The 17,095-nt window shown below is 42.8% G+C and overlaps 1 protein-coding gene across 1 annotated transcript in view; it reads right to left on the minus strand.

The window, feature by feature from the left end:
* Nucleotides 1-17,095, minus strand: part of DSCAM (DS cell adhesion molecule) — a 667,745-nt gene that overhangs the window by 221,955 nt on the left and 428,695 nt on the right. Inside the window, exon 11 of the mRNA XM_065943286.1 lies at nt 6,072-6,245. Within this exon, the coding sequence (XP_065799358.1) occupies nt 6,072-6,245 (174 nt within the window). The remainder of the gene's footprint in view (nt 1-6,071; nt 6,246-17,095) is intronic.

The following is a 17,095-nucleotide window of genomic DNA, read 5'->3' on the forward strand; positions in this document are numbered from 1 at the left end:
CCTGAAAAGTACAACACACAGTCTTCATTTTAGGCCATTTGGGCCTTGATTTTCTAGAAGAATCATGCTGACCTTTTTTGCATCACGAATCCCTTAGAGGATATCACGAAGGCTACATGTTCCGCCCCCCAGATAAACACATACATTTTTACATACAGTTTCAGGAGATTGCAAACCCCACGGCATCATTCACAGTCCTCCAGGGCCCAGGAATCGAGGTTCCGAGGTTTGATTTAGAAGCTCTCTGAATTAAAGTAATAGAGGGAAAGTAGCATTCGACTAAGAGACACATAAGCTATCTTGACAGTTTAAGGGACACAAAATTTTATATAGTCTCTTGGACAGTAAGGAGACTAAACCAGTCAACTCGAAAGGAAATCAACTCTGAATATTCATTGGAAGGACTGATGCTGAAGCTCCAATACTTTGCCCACCTGATGCAAAGAGCTGACTCATTGAAGGCAGGAGGAGAAGGGGGTGACAGAGGATGAGATGGTTGGATAGAATCACCAACAGGAGTTTGAGCATGGTCCAGAGATGGTGAAAGACAGGAAGCCTGGGGTGCTGCAGTTCATGGGTTCACAGAGTCAGACATGACTGATGGACTGAACAACAACAGCAGAGTATTCAAACATGAGTCTGCTATCTGTGAGTACCAAACAAAGAGAAAGCATAAGCCTGTATCTCTGATGCTTGGAGTACAGAGTGGGCTTTCAGAGTGAGCAGGGGAACCTGGGAGTGTCCTGTGGGATGGACTCAGGCCATCAGGACCTCCCTGGAGGTCAGTCTGGGGTAGTGCTCCTTCCTCCCCCGAGAGTATCACGGGGCAGGGCTGCAGGTGTTCGTGGGTGAACCTGTGGGTCCTGAGGTGGCCCATGACTGCAGGAAGTTGCAGGGGTTGAATGGACTGTCCAAGGGTGGATATGAACAGATTCTATTTGGGGTGGTGGTGTAGAGTGATGAAATATTGTATTCCACCCCAACGCCCACTCTGGCAATAACAGGACAAGATGTAGCCTGAGGTCAAATCATGTTACTATCCAGAAACAGCCAGGACCTGGGGACTGTCTGACTGAAGCTGGTGCATGCAGACTCATGCGTCCCTACATTCTGGGAACATGGAGATCAAATGGCATGGGACCCAGAGACCTGCTCAGAGCGGGGGCCTGAGGACCAAGACTAGACTGGACCATAGACCTATCTATGGGTGTACTCTGGGAGCCAGAGGTGGGGGAGGGTGGATTCCACGAGTGACAGACTCTCCAGGGAAGCACCTGCTCCTGTTTGATAAGGGATGCTCTATTGCACAGCATGTGGGAATCAGAAGGGATCTGTGAGAGTGGTGGATGAAAGAACTGCCTGGCATCATGGCCAGAGATCCACATGGAAAGCAGGGTTCCCGGAGGCACATAGGCTCAGATTGGCCAGGCCAGAAACCTGGGACAGTGGAGGATGCAATTTTGGCACCTGAGAAGATAGCTCTTTAAAGATTCTACAACTTCAGGAATTATTTTCTTAGCACAAAAAACCACATTCCCCAGATCTCAAGTGGTCCCTGATGTGGGGGTGGGAGAGGCTTCTGCAGCCCCTGATGGGCCTAGGGTGAGGGGTGTAGCATGGTCACCAGAGGCCAAATTTGATTCAAAGTCAGGCCTAGCTCCCCTGTCCTTTTTGCCAAAAGCCCTGAACATTATCTGGTGTTTTGGGTCCCTATTCCTGGGATGATCTTTCATAAATGATCAATCAGCATTGAGATGATAACGTTGAACCAGAAGCAGGAATACCAACAAAGCTGGAAGGATATGCACTGATTATTTTACTATCTCATGATGGCTTTCTATCTCATGACCTTTCATTCCAAACATGGTTGCCCGCTATCTTCCCTTCCCGTGGCCTCTTTATGTCTGACTCCAAAATGGGAGATGGCAGGGAGACAGTCATAAAATTGCTTTAATATTAGAACGGTGGGTTTTGAAATCATTAGAGTGGTGATAAGAAAACTTCCCAGACAGGAAACCCAGTCTGTGCCAGGATTTGGTTCCCAGCATCCACTGAGTCCTCCTCCACACCAGACTCTAGCAGTGGTGTTCAGGTCTTCAAAGTGTATGTAAAATTCAATGCAAGCCTCCCTGGGCATCCGGAGCTCTCATCTGAGAAGCCGCCTTAATTTCCTGACAAACCCCATCAGGTAGAAAGCCCTGTCCTGTTGCATTTAAAAATATTTGCAGACCAGTTTTTTTTTTTTTTTTTTTTAATGACTTAAAGAAAAGAGAGAGTACTTAATATTTTTACTGAAGGCAGTGCAGTTTCTTTTGAAACATTAAAGAAATCTGATGCTACCTAGGGTAAGAAGGGCCCAGAATCTCTTGCAGTGTCAGGTATAATCCCGCCATGGCTTCAGGGACGTGCAGTCCGCTTGCTTGGCAGCTGGGTACTAAGTCTGACCGTGCCAGGCCAGACTGGAGGCTCTCCGCTGCCACTGCCTCCTGTTTTCCTGGTAAAAGAGCTATCTACACACCAACTGGCAGGTCTACCATGACCGTGTGCTGAGCCTAAACCTGTCAGTGTTCACAGACTTAATAGTGTTGTTAAGCAAGTACATAAGGAACAAGAGGAAGCCATCCCTCCGTTAGCTGTTCTTTTTGTTTAAATGATACCAATGGAGCAACAGAGTCACTATGTATCTTCTGTCTCCATGGTTTTATATCTCTTCCTGAAATTATGTTTTTACTTTTCAGAGTTTAAACATTATGCTTTTAGAGGGTTAAAGATACCAGACGCCTGGAGTTGAAATCATGTACAAAGCTTGCTGTTGTTCAGTCACTCGGCCATGTCTGACTCTTTGCGACCTCATGGACTGCAGCATGCTAAGCTTCCGTGTTCTTTACTATTTCTTGGGATTTGCTCAGAGTCATGTCCATCGAGTTGTTGATGCCATCCAATCATCTCATTCTCTGTCATCCCCTTGTCCTCCTGACTTCAATCTTGTACAAAGCTACCTGAGGGTTATCAAGAACTGGTAAAATGAACTGTTTCATCAATGCACCTCTCTGCTAATAGTCTGTATGGTTTTATGAGACAGAAACTAAGATTGGCCAGCTGTGAGAACATCTGTCTTTGACGAACAAACACTCGCTATGAATGTTTCTTTCTCTAGTCCCCTCCACCTACCTGGTACATCATTCAAACACAGTTACCTCTCACTTTGAGTCTTGTGATCTCTTATATCTGCTCTCTCTCCCTCCCGTGCCTCCATTTACCCTCAACTGCTCTATCTTTCGAACTCCACTGCATCCTTCAGGACTAACCTCTGGCACCCTGGGTGCTGTTCTGTACTCTGATTCCACAGGGGATGGGAACCTATGTGTTCCAGGTGTCCCACCCTCTGTCCTGACAGGGGTGCCCTCTGCTGGACCAGTGCTGTCCACACCCAGGCCTGATGGTCCCATGGAGGGAAAGTCCATTAAGAGGAAGTGGACATCTTTGTGGTCCCATATCTACTATAATGCTAGCATCAAGATACGAAGAGAGATGTCAGGAAACCTTCAATTTCTGCATTTTCGAATTGCTACCCATTTTTAAAGAATTTTTCACCCTGACACTTTCCTTAATCTCCTCAAAATGATGGTGCTGTCCTCCTAGGCATCTCTGTGCACCTTATTCTTTTCCTTGCACTGTGATTAGCAGGCTCTACTCCTGCCTTGATGTCTCCTTTCTCAAAACATAAAGTCTTTCATTCACGAAGGTGAGGTCCATGGTTGCCTGTATTTATATCCTTCACAGGGTTCTGTATCTATTAGAGCCTAGATATGTATGAGTGGGATAGAAAACATTTTTTTTTATAAAATATGTTATTCTTAACCACCTTGCTCGGGAGATGAGTGGTAATATTAATGACTATGATTTTTGCAGGAAGATCCCCTAGAGAAGGAAATGGCAACCCACTCCAGGATTCTTGCCTGGGAAATCCCATGGACAGAGGAGCCTGGTGGGCTACAGTGTAAGGGGTCGAAAAGTGTGGGACACAATTTAGCAACTGAATGACCGCCACCACTAGTGGGATACCTCAGTCAAACATTTGTTAGATTGCTGTAACTCGGTGAACCAATGTTTTTAAAATGACCAATATAGTGTGTTACAAGCTTCCCTTGTGGCTCAGCTGGTAAAGAATCCGCCTGTAATGCGGGAGACCTGGGTTCGATCCCTGGGTTGGGAAGATCCCCTGGAAAAGGGAATGGCCACCCACTGCAGTATTCTGGCCTGGAGAAATGTACTGTACTGTATAGTCCATGGGGTCACAAAAAGCGGGACACAAATAAGCGACTTTCACTTTCACTTCCATAGTGTGTTACAAAATTGTGATTGTGTAAAGTTTCTATTTAAAAGGCAAGAAAGACCAATGGAATAGTGTAACCAAGTATGAAAAGTCATTAATGTTATTTCAAACTCCACATGGTAACCATTTTCTTGAAAACCATGACTGGTTAAGTTTTGGTATAGAATCACTGAAGAATATCCACAATTATCTGAGAAAGCTACTAAAATATTCTTTCCTTTTCTGACAATATGTCTGTACAAGGCTAAATTTGCTTTATTAATTCAACCAGAACAATATATTTTATCAGTCTAAATGAAGAAAGAGATAGCAGAACTGAACAGTCTTCTATAAAACCATATTTTAAAAGCATTTGTAAAAATGTAAAACAATGTTCCTCTTCTTACTTATTGTTTTGGAAAATAGAATAATTTTTCACTAAAATATGCTATTTTTAGCATGCAAACTTTAAAAAAATATGTTAAAGCATTGTAAAATATATTCATTTTGTTGGGGAAAGATGGATCAATATTGGTCAATCTTGGTCCTCAAATCTTGAGTTTCCTTAATATTTCATCAATTTATTATTTTTAAAAATTACCACTTCAACTTTGGATTTAAATGATATGACTTTTTGTCCTCTGATTATTGCAAATCAGTTTCTCTAGAGTATGACATTTAGCAGTCAAAATTATGTATTGATATGTCCACAATGTATTAATATTTCAAAGCAACCTTATTTCAGAACTATAATCTGTCCATGATACAAAAGTTTAGCAATAGATAGCTTGATATTTTCATTGTCGTATTAGAAAAAAAATAGATTAACTAGAATAAATTCTTAGTGAAATAGATTGGATACTAGACTTTGTATAGCTAGTCTTTAAGTCTCTGTCTCTCTCACACATAGCACTGAAATTCACTTTTAAGTCTAATGTCCTAATAAATAATATGGTAGAGATCCTTGAAAACCTATATACAGCATAGTTAAAATAAGCAAGAGGAAGTCTGATTAAAGCTTGTGGTCAGGAAGAAATCTCAATCTATCCAGTAGAAAAGCATATAAATGAAGAAAGACATAAGCCATTCACTGTAAACTAGATGTACAACCATTTGCTAATGAGCAATGCTCTGTAGAAGCTGGTCTACTATATGTCCTTTCTTTTGTGGTTTAGTGACCAAAGTATAAAAATAATTTCACTAGCAGGTACCTTTCCTATAAGATCAGTCAGCAACACGGACCCTAAGTCTAGTCCTACATGCTTTATCTTCTTGTAGGGATGTATGTTGATAATGAGGTTTCCAGTTTCTTGATTTCACAGTGATATTAAAGAAGGAAATCTATGGATAAGCTTTCAAATGACAAAAAGCATGAAGAGACCTCTGAAAAGAACACATCTGAGACCATGCACAAGGCTTTTCCATGATAAAATCAAGAGGAGAGAAATCTGGGTGCCAAAGGCAGCAACCCATTCATCTGCTGGGCTGCTCAGAGCCTGGACCCAAGGCCAGGGGAGCAGAGGGAGGGAAACCCAGGGCTCCCTGCCCCAGACACATATTCTGATGCACACTCTGCATATTCTGAAAGTCGCTGGATTTCTACTATCCTCTTCAACTGTATGCTTAGGAAAGCATCAACCCCCCAGCTGCAACAAACCACCGTTTTGTTTTGTTTTTAAACAGTGTGCGTGGAGACCACTGAGAATGGAAGCCCCAGAGCCCTACTTAGGTAAAATGAAGAGCTCATCTTCCTTACTTTTCACCGTGAGGTACATGGACTTGCTGACGTCCGCGCCCACATCGTTGCTGACCTTGCACAGGTAGTAGCCACTGTCTTCTTCCACCACGTGCTTGATCAACAGAGACCCGTTGCTGAGGACCTGAATTCGGCCATTCAGGGCAATCGGTTGGAACTGGGGAACCCCAGCACCTGGAATAAAATAAAATAAAGAGGAATGGTGATGCCAAATACAAGGAGACAATGAACTCAAGGTCATCAGACAAAGGAGAATTGATGGATGCTAAAAACACATCCGGGAGGACAGGCACCTGGTATGCCAAGAGTTTATTTTCTTTTTTCTGATAATGAAATTCTTGTTTAGGGAGAAACATGTTTATTTAAAATGATAGCATTTCAAACGTTGAGATAAACAGTAAGAGACCTTACAGAGAGTTTCAACATAAAAAGCCAGATTTGATGAGCCTTAACTGGTTGATAAATTATTCACAGAAATCACAGTAGAATGACTACAGAAGTAGACATCTTATGTGTAACTAACTTAATTTGTTGTGTTCCCAGGGACTTAAAATGAATGTAAACAAGAGTGTTTCAGGGGGTGGACATTTGAAGACTTCCCATGATGTACACATCTGAGACTACAAGTAGAATACCGATATTGCAGACTTCCCTTCTAAGTGTGGTCTAGAAATACAATGTACTATTAATACTATTTAATGTTATTAAATAAATGTTAGATCATTGCACTAAGACAGAGCACAGTTAAAACACTTTAAAGTGCTTGCATTCAAGGAGATAAAGCCCAGATGTCTATGCTATAATCATAAACGCGATCCATATAAAAGATCCATATGAAACTATTTTGAAAAATAAGCTTAGAAATAATAAAACAGAAGATAAGGGAGATTTCTGGGAAAACACTAGTTGGATGAATCAGATGATACTGCTATGTTGCTTTTCCCCCTTCTGGGACTTAGGAGGGTGTGGTCTAGGTCTTGAATGGCTGGAAAGGTTTCTCTGTATTCTGATCTGAATCTGAAGATGTGGGGAGAATACGCACAGGTGAAGACAACTCCATCTTTCTGGAGAAAGCCCGAAGCATGAGCCAAATATGTGCTCTAGAGAAGAGTTGCTGGTTTCTGTGTCCTCAGAACCTATGTGGAACCTGAACAGGTGGGAGGTCACCCACTCATGTGGGAAACTTCAGACGTTGCATATGGGGGAATGAAATGAGAGGGGATACACTTCTTACTGTAGTTTCCCCGTAACTCATCATTTACTTATTGGTGTCCTTCAGGTCACAGTGGCAGAGATTTCTGCTGTGCCTTCGCTTCCCTGTCTCAGCTCCACCCAAGAGACAAAGGAAGTTAACTATGTATCCAAAGGGACCCTCCACAATGAATTTGAAAGGCAAGCAGCATCGCTAAGGCAGGTGGGTTCTATCAAAAGAGAACTGCTAGAGAAGACATATGAATGAATTCAAATTTAAAAAATAGAATTCCATTTCTGAAAAGGATGGAGAAAGACACAAAAGAATATCACTTCCATTCTAACCACCAAAAAGAGACTGCTAATCTACAAAATCGTACTTTTCTTGGAATGAATCACAGAGCAGAAGTCACAGGCAACCGCGTAAAGTTAGTCACAAACAATTTAAAATACCCAATGAGGAGCTATGGCATATGTAAACAATCTCATGTTTGGTAGAGAGTGAGAGGACAAGATCCTGGACATACAAGTGGGAAGAAGTAAAGAACTGGAAATAAGTATAGCTCAATTCTGTTTCTACTCTTTTATGCATCAAAGTATTATAAGATAATAAAATGTTGTAAGGTACAAAAAAAAAAAAAAAAAAAGCAAGCAAAAAGGACCAGAGCGGAAATCATCAACAGTCTTGAAAGCTTAGTATGAAACTATCGAATAAGAACTTTCTAACAACTATGACTAATAACCATAGACAGGTAAGGGATTCAGAAAGAACATTAAAAACCATACAAAAGCGAAAGATAGAAAAATAAAGTGTTGGAAACAACATTTCTGCAATATTAGATAAGGAATTCTTTAATCTAATTAGCAGATTGAATACGGTAGAGAAAATAATCAGTGAACCTGAAGCTAGGCTAACAGAAATTATCCAAATTAAAACAAAAAGTGCAAAAGAGTGAAAAAGGCAGAATACTTGTCCTAGAGCTGTAGAACAACATCAAATATTCTAACATTGGGTAGTGAAAGTCTCAAAAAAAGAAGATAGGCTTAGAAGAAATAATATGTGAAATATAGACGACTTTAACATCACTATTAATCATTTTGACTAAACTGACATTTATAGAACTCTACATCCTAGAGCAGCAGATTCCATGCTGGTTTTGAGTGCACACAGAATGGTTACCCAGAGAGGTAGTATTTTGGGCCATAATAAAAAGCTCAATAGATGTTATAAGATAAATTAATACAGATTATGTTCTAGTTCCAGAAAAACATCTATTTCTGCTTTATTGACTATGCTAAACCCTTTGACTGAGTGGATCACAATAAACTGTGGAAAATTCTGAAAGAGATGGGAATACCAGACCACCTGACCTGCCTCTTGAGAAACCTGTATGCAGGTCAGGAAGCAATAGCTAGAACTGGACATGGAACAACAGACTGGTTCCAAATTGGGAAAGGAGTACGTCAAGGCTGTATATTGTCACCCTGCTTATTTAACTTATATGCAGAATACATCATGAGAAACGCTGAGCTGGATGAAGCACAAGCTGAAATCAAGATCGCTGGGAGAAATATCAGTAACCTCAGATATGCAGATGACACCACCCTTATGGCAGAAAGTGAAGAGGAACTAAAGAACATCTTGATGAAAGTGAAAGAGGAGAGTGAAAAAGTTGGCTCAAAGCTCAGCATTCACAAAACTAAGATCATGGCATTCTGTCCCATCACTTCATGGCAAATAGATGGGGAAACAGTGGCTGACTATTTTTCTGGGCTCCAAAATCACTGTGGATGATGATTGCAACCATGAAATTAAAAGACACTTACTCCTTGGAAGGAAAGTTATGACCAACCTAGACAGCATATTGAAAAGCAGAGACATTACTTTGTCAACAAAGGTCCGTCTAGTCAAGGCTATAGTTTTTCCAGTGCTCATGTACGGATGTGAGAGTTGGACTATAAAGAAAGCTGAGTGCAGAAAAATTGATGCTTTTGAACTATGGTGTTGGAGAAGACTCTTGAGAGTCCCTTGGACTGCAAGGAGATCCAACCAGTCCATCCTAAAGGGGATCAGTCCTGGGTATTCATTTGTAGGACTGATGTTGAAGCTGAAACTCCAATACTTTGGCCACCTGATGTGAAGAGCTGACTCACTGGAAAAGAGCCTGATGCTGGGAAAGATTGAGGGCAGAAGGAGAAGGGGACAACAGAGGATGAGATGGTTGGATGGCATCACCGACTCAATGGACATGGGTTTGGATGGACTTTGGGAGTTGGTGATGGACAGGCAGGCCTGGTGTGCTGTGGTTCATGGGGTTTCAGAGAGTTGGACATGACTGAGCGACTGAACTGAACTGAACTGATGTTCTAGTTCCACAGAAAAACTAACATTGAGATCAGTAACAGAAATGTATCTGGGAAAAACCTCAAATATTTGAAAATTAAACAGTGCAATTCTAAATAACTCATGAGTCAAAGAAGAAATCACCAAAATAATTAGAAAATATATACATATCTTCTAAATATACACATATTTCTGAGTTGAATAAGAATCTAAAAACAATATATCAAAATGCATGGAATGCAGTTAAAAGCAACACTTAGATGGAAGTTTGTAGCATTAATGTTTGTATTGGAAAAGGAAAAAGATCACACATCAGTGATCCCCCTTCAGAAGCTATTACATAAAGACCAAATAAAATCCAAAGTTAGGAGAAGTAAGGAAATTAACAGAGAGGAAAACTGAAATTGATGAAATAAGAAAACAGAAAAAAACTAAAGAAAAAAATCAATAAAACAAAAATATAGTTTTTAAAAAAATATGATAAACTTCTATGAGGACTGATCAAGAAGAAGGGAGAGATATAAGCTACAAATGACTATCAAGAAAGAGGCTATCACTGAAGCCGTTACTTGAATTAAGAGGATAATAAAAAAATATTAGGAATAATTTTGTGCCATAAATTTGAAAAGTTATGTTAAATAATAAATTTCTGGGATGAAATAAACTCTCAAAGAACACTCTGGAAAATATAGATACATTTAATTTATTGTATCTATAAATGCATTTAATTTATTGTTAAAAATCTCCCACAAGAATACTCAAAGCCCAGACAGCTTCATTAGTGAGGCTAGCTAACACTTAAAGAAAAAACACCAATTTTACACAAAGTCTTTCAGAAAATACAAGAGGAAGATGTACTTTATCACTGATTTTATGAGGCCAACATCATCTTGATACCAAAATCAAAAAATACCTTAGAACTACTGATCAAAATCCATAACGAACCCATGCATAAAAATCCTTAACCAAATGTTAGCAAGTTAAGTTTATCAACATATAAAAAAAAAATGCCATGACGAAGTGAAACTTAATCTAGGAATGCAAAGTTGGCTTAAGTTCAAAGATTAGTCAATGAAATTCTTCATATCAACAGACCAACAAAGAAGCACAATATGATTACTTGATTGAATACAAAGAAAGAATAAAAAACACTTTATAGAATTCAACAATTTGATAAGACCCTGATAAAAATCTCATAGTAAACTAGTTGTAAAATGGAATAACTTGAGAAAAGATTTCAAAAAACTCACAGTTAGCATCATTTTTCTGAATTATTTTCCACCAAAGATTAAGAAATAGACAAGGAATTCTGGTCTTTACCTTTTTATTCAAGATTATTCTGAAGATTCTAGCAAGAGCAATAGAAAAAGTAAAAGAAATAAAGTACACATATATTAGGAAAGAAGAATAGAACTACCTTCCTTCATGGATGACAGAATTATTTATAGATGATCAAAAGTGCCTTTTTAAGTTGTTAGAAAAATAAGTGAGTTTAGCAAAGTCATAGAACACATGGACACATCAAAATATAAAATTTAAAACTAATTGTATCTATATATGTAACAGGCAATTGGAAACTGAAATTTTTAAAAAGAAATAATGTTGCACTAAAGCATGAAATATTTAGAGATACATTTTAACAAGATAAGTGCAGGATTGGCCTGCTGAAAACTGCAATCACAGAAGACCTAAATAAATGGAGACTGAGTATTATACTGTGTTCATGGATAGAAATTCTCAATATTTTCAGTGACTGGAAATCTTTTTCTGTAACAGGCCAAAGAACAAATATTTTATGGTTTGCAAACTGTCACAAATATTTTATGTTTGCAGGTCTGTGACATTACTTATTTCTGTCACTGAAGCATGAAAGCAGTGATAGAAAATACATGTGTGTGTGGGTATTTAGTTGATCAGTCGTGTCCGACTCTTGTGACCCCATAGACTGTAGCCTGCTAGGCTTCTCTGTCCATGGGATTCTCCAGGCAAGAATACTGGAGTGGGTTGCCATTTCCTTCTCCAGGGGATCTGCCCCACCCAGGAATCGAACCCAGGTCTTCTGCACTGGAGGCATACTCTTTACTCATTGAACTACGGAGGAAGCCAAATATATAAGTCAGCACAGTCATGTTTCAATAACATTGATTTACAAAAGCAGGTTTTGAGCAGGATTTGACTTGTGGCTCAGTTTGCTAACATTTGATTTAAAGGTATGAGGAAGTACAGAACAGACTTTTGAACTCTGTGGGAGAAGGTGAGGGTGGGATGTTTCGAAAGAACAGCATGTATATTATCTGTGGTGAAACAGATCACCAGCCCAGGTGGGAAGCATGAGTCAAGTGTTCGGGCCTGGTGGGCTGGGAAGACCCAGAGGAATCGGGTGGAGAGGGAGGTGGGATGGGGGACCAGGATGGGGAATTCGTGTAACTCTATGACTGATTCATATCAATGTATGACAAAACCCACTGAAAAATAAAAAATTAAAAAAAAAAAAAAAGAAGCAAGCAACTAAAAAAATAAATAAATAAAAAAAATAAAGGTATCACTGACTTAAAAAAAAAAAAGTAAGTGAAAGTGAAAGTAACTCAGTCACGTCCAACTCTTTGGAATTCTCCAGGCCAGAACAGAGTGGGTAGCCTTGAAGAAGGAATTCATAGGGCCTGGACTCCATCTCAGGCCTGTCCGTGCTGATCGTGCTCGGCTGCCTCTCCAGTGGACTCTGAACTCTCTGCTTAGTGCCTGTGGGAACGACAATGGAAGGATAAGACCCCCTCCGGACAGGGGAACCTTGAAGATCATATCCAGGTTACTCATCGCCTAAGAGAAAAGAGACACTAATCACCCCTGCCTCCGGACACTATCTATCAGAATGTAAGCACAGGCTTATCGGTTATTAACTGTTTGGAATGTAACTGCGGGCTGATTGATTATTGACTGTTTGAACACATAACACGGGAATGATGGGGTTATTGTAGTTGTATTTACCCTGCCTTTGTTTATGTAAGTCTCAAGGGAATTGAGGTGGTGGGTTTGGACACGTACACATGGGGTAGGTGGTGGGTTTGGACACGTACACATGGGGTATAAAAGATTTTCACAAATGCTGGACGGGGTCCTTGGCTAAGAGGTGACTCTGCCTTGGGCCCGCCGGTGTAATAAACTGCACTCCACTGTCTGCATTGTCCTTCTGAGTGAGTCTGTTTCCCGGAACGCGTGGCTATAACATTTGGTGCATGGGCCGGGAAACTCCTCGCTTTGAGGAGACAGGTCTCATTTGAGGCCACCCCGAGGCTTTGTAGCTTGAATCTCCTAGAGGGGGGAAGGCGCCTCGCCCCTCTGGAAGGATTCTGCTTTTCAACGCCTGGACCTTTCACGTAAGCAGGTAGTGGACAGCAGCAGGGGAACTGAGCGCTCAGGTGAGGAGGAGCCCACCCAGCAGGGTGGAAGAGGGGGCCTGATCACCCCCCTGGGAGGGACTAGAAGGAGCAGGGACCCACAGGAGCCTGGAATAGGCAGGTGGCGATTGCTTGGTACACAGGTTGACGAGCGTGCTAGGGTTTAAGAAGGAAATTTGTGAAGGACATTTAGGAGGTGTGTCCACGCCGTCTCGGGGAAAATTATTACCAAGCGATCGCCAGGGGATTCTTAGGATAAGAAACTGGTCCGTGTATGCTCGTATTCTGCCCTCCCCCAGGAGGTGTCCTGTCTGCTGTGAAATTCTTGACCCCCTCGGAATTGTTAGGCTAGAAGGAGGGGGATACAGAAGTGAGTATGAATTGGCTTTTCCGGAGATGGCCTGGGACATGAGATATTTAACCCATCTGTGTTTTCATCCGCACCTGATCAAGCCCACCAAGGCAGAATGGACTTTAAGGGAGAAACAGTCTCGGACCATGTGATGTTCTGGTTCAGCTGTGCTGACCGGCAGGTGAAGACACGCCAAACCCCCTTCTCCCTCTGGGGTCTGGCAGGTAAGGCTCTTCTCTCCCCAATTAGAAAGGAGGCAGAATGGCAATTTAAGTGTCACTGAGTGGAAATATGAGAAGTACATAGGGTACTGAGAACTTCGTAGACAGAACGAAAAGGAAAAGTAGAAGAAGGTCCGAGAAGGTAAGCGAGATGGGGGAAAGTGAATCTAAGGCAACTGTATTGGAGTGCATGATTAAAAATTTAAAGAAGGGATTAGGAGGAGACTATGGGGTGAAGATGAAGCCTAACTGCCTCCACATACTCTGTGAGGTCGAATGGACCCCAATGGGAGCAGGATGGCCACCAGAGAACACCGTGAAATTAAAAATAGTGGAAGCAGTCTATACAGTAGTCACAGGCGAGCCAGGACACCTGGATCATATCCATCTATTGACTCATGGCTAGGGTTAGCTAAAGACCCTCCTACTTGGACAAGGTTCTGTATCCAGAAGGGAAAGGGAAAAATATTAATGGCACAAAAATTGACTGATGATAAAAAAGGAAATTCTACAGGATTTGGACGGGGATGACCTGACCCCTCCCCCATGCTGGATAATGACGCGCCTGCCTCCCAGTGCTTCACCAGGACCGGAGGCTGCCTTAATGCCCGATCCAGGGCCAGGTGAAGTTTCTGCAACAGCCACTGCTCCTCCGCCAGCTTTCCCGGAGTTCGTAGAGCCGCCGTTTGGGCAGGCTCCGATCCCGGTGACAGAAGCCTCTGGCCAACACTGCCAGGATCCGGCTCCAACCGAACCGCCCAAGCTATACCTGCCTCTCCCGGTGAGTACTGACAAGAAGGGGAGGGAGACGTTGGAATTAAGCAGAGACTGCGCTCTGCCAGAGAGCCGGAGGGAATAAAAGAGAACAGACAAGAGACTTACAGTGCTAGCTGCTGCTCTGGGAAAGTCTATCTTGGGCCCTCCAGAAAACCTCATCTGCCCCAGGGACAGGACAGTCCTTCAACGGTCCCAAGGGAGGCCCCGGTCCCTGTTACAGCCAAACCATTGTGCCCGGTGCATGCTTTTGGCCACTGGAAGAATGAATGCCCTAAGGCAAGGAGGGAAGAGGAAGCTCCCGCAGTTGTGGGGCTTGCTGACTTGGAAATTAACTAGGGCTGCCAGGGCTCAGAGATATCAGGTTCCTGAGAGCCCATGGTAACCGTAAAAGTGGGGGACCAAAACATTGACTTCATGGTGGATACAGGAACAGAACTGTCGGTAGTAACAAAACCTGTGGCACCACTGTCCAAAAAGACTACCGCTGTAACTGGGTGTCGGGAGAAGAGATGATTAAATCGTTTTGCCAGCCCAGAAAATGTCAGATGGAGGGGGGACACCAAGTGACATTCCTGAGTGCCCAGTACCCCTGTTGGGAGGAGAGCTCTCCAAACTAGGAGCACAGGTGACTTTCTCCCCTGAGAAGAGGCCCACCTTCTGGACGGACTCTATGACTTATTTGCCCTCTCTCTCAGTGCCAACCCAAGATGAGTGGAGGTTGCATGAGCCCCTGAAGGCAGAACCGGGTGGGCCGGAAGAGCATGAGAGAGCTAACTCAATTGTTCCCTGAGGTCTGGGTGGAAGACAACCCCCTCTCCCCCCAGGCTGGCTGAACATCACGCCCCAGTGATAATGGAACTCAATCCAGGTACCATCCCAGTTAGAGGGCACCGGTACCCGCTATGGATGGAGCCTGAACTGGCAAATTGCCCTACATCAATAGATTGAAACAAGCAGGCATTCTAGTAGAGTGCCATTCGGCTTGGAATACGCCAATCCTGCCAGTCAAAAGGGAAGGAGGACAGGACTATAGGCCTGTACAAGATCTCAGGCTAGTCAACCAGGCTACTGTGACTTTACACCCCACTGTTCCAAACCCCTATACCTTGCTTAGCCTCCTTCCGCCGAGGACTAAAGTTTACACTTGCCTAGATCTCAAGGATGCCTTCTTCTGCGTACACCTCGCCCCAGCATCACAGCCCATAATTGCCTTTGAATGGGAAGATCCAGTCGGGAGCACCAGATAACAAAGGCTAACTCCACAGCCATCTTTGGGGAAGCCTTGGCTTCTGATCTGAACTCATTCCATCCGGAAGAGTATGGATGTCAGCTCCTACAATATGGAGATGACCTGCTGCTGGCTGCCTGAGACCAAGGAAAAATGCTAGAAAGGGACAAATGCACTGCTCCAGCTGTTGATGAAAGCAGATTACCAGGTGTTGAAAAAGAAGGCACAATCTACAAAGAGGAGGTAAGGTATCTGGGGTTTGTTTTAAAAAAGGGCTCAAGGTTCGAGACCCTAATTGGGTCTTATATACTGATGGCACTCGCATGATAAAACAAAGACAACAGCTGTTGGGTTAGCCAGAGCAGAAGGGGCCATCAAGACTGAAAAGAGATGGTGGGAATTGTCAGGTGACAAATTATTGGTACCAGAGGAGCTGGCACACACTCTGGTAAGCCAAACACACCAAGCGACCCACCTAGGCCATGCTGTCTGCTCACAGGTTAATGCTGCCTCTCGGGTATTCAGACAAAATCCTCTGGGTATTCACCTGAAAGGCATGCTGCCCCTTGAACACCTGGGAGTGGACTTCACTAAAATGAAACCTCACCGACACTACCATTATCTGCTGGTCATGGTATGTGCATTCTTGAGATAGGTAAAAACTTTTCCTACCTGGACTGAAAGAGCATCAGAAGTAGCCTGGTGGCTGCTTAGGAAAATGGTTCCCAGATTTGGATTTCCTACCAGCATTGGATCAGGCAATGGCCCGGCTTTTGCAGCTGATTTAGTACAAGTAAGCAAAACTTTAAACATCAAATGGAAACTGCACACTGCATATAGGCCCAGAGTTCTGAGATAGTGGAATGAACCAACCAGACACTTAAAGAGACTGACTGCTCCTGAGTGGACTTGCTTCTGACGGCTCTGCTCAGACTCAGGATGACCCCACAGTCCCAAGGCTATTCTCCATACGAAATTGTGTATGGGAGGCCTCCTCCCATAATAAAACAGGTGTCAACAAATTTGCCTCAGGTAAGGGGGGATAAGATTTCACAGCAGATGGAACTGGGTAAGGTAATAAATTGGGTAACTAAGTTTGTACAAGAAAGGGTGCCGTTCCCCCTTGGGGAACAGATTCATGAGTTTACACTTGGTGACCAAGCATGGGTCAAAGATTGGGAACATGATTTGCTAGCCCTTTGGTAAAAGGGCCCTTATGTTATTCTAACTACCCCTACTGCAGTTAAAGTTGCAGGTATTGTCCCTTGATCCATCACACCAGAGCAAAGAAGGCATACCACGCTGACCCGGAGGACGCCAAGTGGACCACCCAGAAGGACCCCACCAACCCACGGGAAACCAAGATCATTCTGAGGAGGAAGAAGAAAACGAGGTCCCGGACGAGCCCTCTACAGGATGGAGCTGGGTAAACGACTCCTGCTGCTCGGCCTCATCAACGCAATTCTGAACCTGACCACTGCTCCTGCACAGGACAACGTCTTCATCTCGTGGGCCA

This window comes from Muntiacus reevesi, chromosome 8 (genome assembly GCF_963930625.1).
Source record: "Muntiacus reevesi chromosome 8, mMunRee1.1, whole genome shotgun sequence".
Taxonomy (NCBI): Eukaryota; Metazoa; Chordata; class Mammalia; order Artiodactyla; family Cervidae; genus Muntiacus; species Muntiacus reevesi.